This window comes from Octopus bimaculoides, chromosome 9 (genome assembly GCF_001194135.2).
Source record: "Octopus bimaculoides isolate UCB-OBI-ISO-001 chromosome 9, ASM119413v2, whole genome shotgun sequence".
Lineage (NCBI taxonomy): Eukaryota > Metazoa > Mollusca > Cephalopoda > Octopoda > Octopodidae > Octopus > Octopus bimaculoides.
The window spans coordinates 5,349,489-5,356,557 of record NC_068989.1 but is presented as its reverse complement, the minus strand read 5'-3'; the positions used below and the strand labels follow the sequence as shown (position 1 = coordinate 5,356,557).

General features: G+C 41.3%; 1 protein-coding gene across 2 annotated transcripts in view; it reads left to right on the top strand.

The window, feature by feature from the left end:
• The first annotated feature begins 1,968 nt into the window (after positions 1–1,968).
• The window catches only part of LOC106882310 (tRNA N(3)-methylcytidine methyltransferase METTL2), a 12,844-nt gene continuing 7,743 nt past the window's right edge, over positions 1,969–7,069 (top strand). Inside the window, exon 1 of one of the 2 annotated variants that reach the window (XM_014932942.2) lies at positions 1,969–2,135. In XM_014932942.2, the coding sequence (XP_014788428.1) occupies positions 2,017–2,135 (119 nt within the window). In that variant the 5' untranslated portion in view covers positions 1,969–2,016. Of the gene's footprint in view, positions 2,136–4,694; positions 4,901–7,069 lie in introns of those variants that run through there. The other variant, XM_014932941.2, reaches the window with a different exon arrangement.

Below are 7,069 nucleotides of genomic sequence, written 5' to 3'. Positions count from 1 at the left end.
TTTTCAGAATCATAGTTTTAGCATCTAACCATGATCACTCAAAGGCCTGAGTGTGTGCTCCAGTCACTGGATCCGCATAATCTCGTCGGTGGTTCACTGTCAGATGGTGATAACCTATGGCATTTAAATTATTATAAGCGGGGCCACTCATCTGAATGAATTACTGAACCTTTTTCTCATTCTCTTTCAGTAATTAGGATCAGACTATTCCCGTCACACCGTTCCACACAAAAGTATCGACAGTCTGAGCCTTGTTTGAAACCAAAAACCCTCGGCCGTGGAAGGCCTTCCTTCATGGAAACCTATGAACCCGCAAGAGAGGTGGAAGAGAAGACGCCCTAAAAATAGCTGGGGGCAGGATACAGAGACAGAGCTAAAACGGCAGGGATCCAACTGGTAAGAAGTAGAAAAGACAGTCCAGAATCGAGAACAGTGCTGAATAATCGTTGAACAAAGGAATATAGTTCTTTTGCTGTTTGTTGAGAAATGTGTTTAATGATTTTTTTTCTGTTTGTAAAAGACGTAGCGTAACAAGTTGGGTGGGAAAGCGATGGGGCGGTTCTCCTTGAGCGACGATTCTATAGGGCAGCACTTTAAAATCTGCAATATAAGCCTGTGTAGGGGGTCTGGGCACGATAAACTCAAGGGCTGTGTCGGCCGGTACACACTCTAGCTTTGATACAACTTTTTGTCCGTCATGTGTTTATAATGAAAGTGCAAAAATAAAACAGTTAAAAAAAAACAGATCTTAAAAAATTCCCCGATGTGAGGAATATTCCAATCAGGATTTTGGGAGGAAATGATCCAAAAAAAGGAACAGCTTTGGTTTCATGAGAAAGCAAGTAATAATTTTGCAGGAGTGGGGGAGAAAAGTTACTTGTTTTATTAACCACCGTAAGAATGAAAGCCTAAATCTCCCTCAGTGAAATTTGAACTCAGAACGTAAAGGCGGGCGAAATACCGCTTAACATTCTGTCCGGCGTGCTAACGACTCTGCCAGCTCGCCACTTTAGCCTATGCTATAATAATAATCTTTTATATGCAACAGGAGCAGTATTAGATTAAAATAGCCATCTGGGTATCATACGTAATGTAAATAAATCGCGGACAATAAATTTACTGCCGTATTCGTCCGAAGATAATGCATGTTATGGACGTGCTGCGTTTAAAAACACAATATACATATATCGGAGGCGGGCGAAAATCGTCCTCGCAGCAACTGGCGAGGATGCCAAAAAAATGTTAACCTCCATGGATTTTGCCAATAATTGTTTTCACATACTGGTGGCAATAGATTCAATCTTAGCATGTGGCTTACTGTGAGTAAAAGATCCATTGGGCGGTACCTTGAGCAAGTGTTTTTTACCATCACCACGAGCCGACCAATGCTTTATGACTGAATTTCGTAGACGGAAACTGTATAGAAGCTCCTCGTATAAATATGTGTGCGTGTGGTTATGGTTCTCCCTCCCTCCACCACTTGACAATCGATGTTAGTTTGTTTATGTCCCCGTGACATAGTGGTTCGGCGAAAGATATCGATAGAATTGATACTAGACTTTTTTTTAAATAAGAAACCCTTTACATTATATAGTGTATCCTGTTTTAGACAGTAGGGTGTGACTTGAGGGTGATTCGGCTGCTGTTTCTGGCAGTTCAGATGACTACGTGAAGGTTCCATTGTTTTGTATTCATTACTGAATTAATGAAAATTAAAAAAGACTTGTTTCTGTTTAGCCTCAGGTAAACTCTGATTGAGCAGATTTATAACCAAACATATTTCAACAGTGACCATCTCATCGTGTATTTTTAGTTATAGTGTATATATAAGTTCGTAATCCAATGTTCACTTCCGTTTTGAAGACCGTGGGTGCTTTTTTGTGTGAGATTTGCCGCTATTTCTAGCAGGTCGATCGACCATGTAGAGACATCCTCATTGGCTATTCATAAAAATGGTAAAATAGAGTAATCTCCCTTGTCAGCCTCTCCTGCAATAATGAATGGATTATTCTAAAAATGTCTGATGTTGCAGAAGGAACTTGTTCCAATTCCAGCAACGATGCTTCTCAGAAACGGTCTGCTTTCGGTAATCGCCATTTAACAGATTCCAGTAACGTGTTCCAGCACAACGCTTGGTGAGTAGTAACGTCGTTGCTTTGCCTTCTCTCTTCACAGTCTTCTGTTTAAGCATTGACAGGCAATATGGAGCTTCGATTCGATTCGATTCCTCTCGCTCTTGGAATTCCTCATCTCTTTAATGACACCGAACAGTATTTTCCCTCCCTCCCTCATTATCAGCACCAATATCCTCTTTCTTCTCCTCGTCAACGTCATCATCACTATCATCATCAACATAGTCGTCTTCGTGCTTATGCTATTATCATTACTACAATTATCATAATCGACCCACAACCAAAGCTTCGACAAGATCATCATCACCACCACCACCGCCACTGTCAGCTGCATTAATTTACTAACGAGCCAACGTGGGAGCCCCTACATAGTCACTCGATCTGCTAAAAATAGCAAAATCTCTCTCTCTCTCTCTCTCTCTCTCTTTCTCTCAAATTCTACCTCACTAAAAATTGCAGGACACATTTAATAATGCCGTCCAAGGTACACTACGTCTAGAAAAAAAAATGAAAAAGAAATACGGGATAGCCACGGCTTAATACCTTCGATCAGAAATCTGTTGAGCTGATTGAACAACAATATTGATCTGGTAACGCGCCAACCAGGAAACCTCAACGTAAATCTCTACTAAAAATAACAGCTAACCTCTTTCAAATCACAGCCTACTGTTAAAAAAAAACACGACACGTTGGACATAAAATCGTGTATATATCTAAAGATGCCAAGTTTATAACAGTAACACTTTTGATTATAGATAAATAATACCAATTCGAGTTGAACTAGGATGAAATGATTATGCTAAAAATAAAACTACGTTATCTGAAAAATCTTCAGTAATTCCATTTATTTCATGAAATTGTTTATAATAATTCTAAAAATATCTTCACATTTATTCCGTCGGCGGGATTTTGTCTCCCAGTAACTCAGATCAACACACGTGCGTGAAAGGCACATTGTAACTGTCGTATTTGATGGACGTACTTTTTTCAAAAAACAAATAATGTCCCGGTCTCCCATGATCTTTAATGGACAAAAAACTTCTGTCCTGAATATGCACTGCTGAGATCGATGTGTACCTGATATGCAGCTGCGTCTTTTTATACCGTAAAATACGGTAGTTGCTATTTTTGTTTAACTGCAGATGAGTTCTGGTCTGGTAGACGCATAATCAAAGGCATTCATCTTGTGCCGTGACCATCCTGTCTTTTCCCTGAATACCGGGAACCCAGGATCATATTATGCAACGTGCCTTTTCTAAGACTAAAAATTTGGGGGAGATTTGGCTGCTATTTCTAACAAGATGAGTGGCCATGTAAAGGCTTTGTCGTTGGCTCGATTCGAGTTGAATCCATTAAACGACAATCTACCGAAAATAGTTATTTGACTGCAATCAGAATTTCATCAGACATTCTTGATATTACGGCTCGGTTGGACTGGAAGGATCGGTTGAGTGACTGATAACATCGCTTGCACTATGTAATTGTGTATCTTAACGTTCTGAGTTCAAATCTTGCCGGAATCAACTTTTAGTTTTCATCCTTCCAGGGTCAATAAAATTCAGCAGCAGTCAAGTTCTGGGATTGATATAATCAATCGCACCATCCCCGATAGTTGTGACCTTGTACCGATGTTAAAAATCAATATTATCGATAAACATACATAAAAAAAAATTTTATCGTGAAAAGCTTATGAGAATCTTAATAAACCGAACGTTGCTTTTGTAAATACAGGATTTTCGAGTCCCGGGAGATCGACTGTGGTCGAGCGGACTTGCAATCACAGTCATTCCTGTTGTAACATCCATTATTCCTTTCAGACAGTGTTTCTACGACCAACGGCCGATGAGTTGCACACACACACACACACACACACACACACACACACACACAAAAAGTGTAAAAGAGAAAACCGAAGATTTTCTAAACATCTTCGTATTTTCCGATTCACTGCAAAACATCGAGGTACACGTGCAAATCGTAAATGGTAAAAGATCATCATTTAACGTCTGTTTTCCATGCTGACATGGGTTGGACGATTTGACATGGTTCAACAAGCTCTATAACTCACTTCATATATATATATGTATGTATATATATATATATATATTATCTTTTTACTTATTTCAGTCATTAGACTGCAGCCATGCTGGGGCACCGCCTTGAAGAATTCTTTAGTCGATGTAGAAAATCCACCTCATGCAAGCATGAAAAGTGGTGGTGGTGGTGGCGGCGGCGGCGGCGCTGATGGTGATCATGATGACGATGATGATGATACAGATGCAGGGGCAAAGATTTTAGATTATTATAATTGTTTGATATTGGTTTTCAGAACATTTATTTTCACTGCAGCCCATGATATGGACCAAATCAGCCATTCCCTGTTGACACTGTCACTGTTGATATTGGGGAAACTGTATGTCGGGTAAAACTGGCCACAGCCACAAACAGGGGCCGCCTCGTCTATCTTAAGCAGACTTCCCAAATAGGATTAGCATTGTTTGACAATAGGATCCCTTCATTCTATACTTCCATTTAATTCTAACAACAAAAGTCTTTTATCTGTATATTTCAGAAGAAATGGCATCTCGTTCTGTCTCTGGAGTTACACTCAGCCTACTGAATCGACACGTGATGTCCTTTCAGTATCATATATACCGCTCTGTCCCACAAATTTTGCATTGCTCATCACGCTCTACATCTCAGCAACGTCCCAGGGGTGGGGCTAGGCCTCTCACTGATCCTAATAAAGTATTTAGACACAATAATTGGTAAGGGTGTTTCCACTCTTTCTTTATTTCCTCCCTTTTATCCTTCTTGCTCCCTTTCATTGCATTTTCCATTCTCTCTTTCTCTTCCCTTCACATTGTTGCTATCTTTACTCCCTAACATTCTTCTAATTTCTCTCCATCACTCTCTTTCTCTTCCTCCCTCTCTCTCTCTCTATCTGTTTTTCCATCCCTAATTTTTTTTATAGCTTATCAGATGAAGGGGAGCAGTATCCACAGACACGTGTACCCTTAACGTAGTTCTCGGGGAGATTCAGCATGTCACAGAGTGTGACAAGGCTGGCCCCTTTAAAATACAGGTACAACAGAAACAGGAAGAAAGAGTAAGTGAAAGTTGTGGTGAAAGAGTACAGCAGGGTTCACCACCACCCCCTACTGGAGCCTTTTGGAGCTTTAGGTGTTTTCACTCAATAAACACTCACAACGCCCAGTCTGGGAATTGAAACCATGATCTTATGACCGCGACTCTTCTGCCCTAACCACTGGGTCATTGCACCTCCACCTTTTGACTGTTAGTGCATAAAGTATACAAGTGGCGCTCAAAAGAATTTCTGTGATTAAAGTGGCCCGCAATGTAATTCGAGTTGGCCAGGCCTGGTGTGGTCGGAGTGGGAAGAAAATATAGACTAGTAATTGGGTTTGGTGTGAAACCCTTCTTACTGCATGCTAATATACATATCCTTTGTTTGTAGTTTTCCTCCATTCTCCTCTATGGAGCAGAAATGTGGCCCCCATTGAAGACCCTTGCTAAGAGGATCAACACTTTCAATAGCAGAGCCCTGAAAACCACCAAGAACATTGGATGCTACCATCACATTTCTAGTAAAGAACTGCATGCGAGCATGGATCAGCCCACAGCTTCCCGCCTCATAGCTGTCCATTGCATACGCTAGTACGGCCATTTCCTCCGTCACTCACTAGATCATCCTGCCAGGGCTTTACTCTCATTTAAATTTAATATAACAGCTGTGGGCTGGAAGAGGTCTCATGACAGGCCCCACACCAAATGGCTGGACATGGTTGGGGAAATTCTCCAGGGGCTCAACATCACCTTGGAAGATGTAGAGGGACTGACATGGGACTGCCAGCAATGGAGAGCACTGGTTGGCTCAACACATGAGGATGCCTCTGGGACCACTAATCTGGTATGACCCCAGCTCCATCCTACCTACCTACCATATTTTTTCTTCTGATTTATACTCATAAATATAAAGACCCCACCCCCACCCCTCTTCGGTCATGGCTGACCATGGGATTGCACCTGGAAAGCTCCCCTCTGAGGCACAAGTCCAGGCAAGGTTGTTCATGGAAGACCAGCAGTCGCCCATGCATACCAGTCTCCCCTCTCTACCCCACCGATGTTATTCAAGGGAAAAACAAAGGGGCCAATACAGCTTGGCACCAGTGATGTCACATCTCATCTCTACAGCTGAGTGAACTGGGGCAATGTGAAATAAAGTGTCTTGCTCAAGGACACAACACACAGCCTGGTCAAGGAATTGAACTCACTACCTCATGATTGTAAGCCCAGTGCTCTAACCCCTGAGCCACACACCTTCTCATTTATACTCATATAAACGATTTAATTTCAGGAACTGTTTTTGGTATCATGTGAAGATGTGTAGCCTAGTGATTAGAACCCAGTTATGATCGCAAGATCATGGTTTCAATTCCCAGACTGGTCAATGTGTTGTGTTCTTGAGTAAAACACTTCATCTTACATTGGTCCAGTTCACTCAGCTGTAAATGAGGAACCCTGTGATGGGATCACATTCCATTCAGGAAAGGGGGGGGGGGGTTGTGATTTCAATAGCTTACATGCCATTGAAACAGGGTAGCCAGCCTTATAAGTCCTAGGACTTGAGAGAATGATGTCCAAGGGACTTACTTACTTTTCGGTATCACATATTGTGTTTGGTTCCACAGACTCCAGTTGATATAGAGCAGCTCAGGAACGAAACCATGATGCATGAGATTGCCTTGCACATGTCCAGAATGGACATTGGTTGCTTCATTCTCGCTTACAAAGGTGGAGCGTTACAAATGAAAGCCTAATGACCATCCCCTCTGAATAATTTATAAAATATGTAAATAAAATCTCGCCTAATTGTTCAAAAATATTATTAGCTGATTCTGGAATTTTGTATGAAA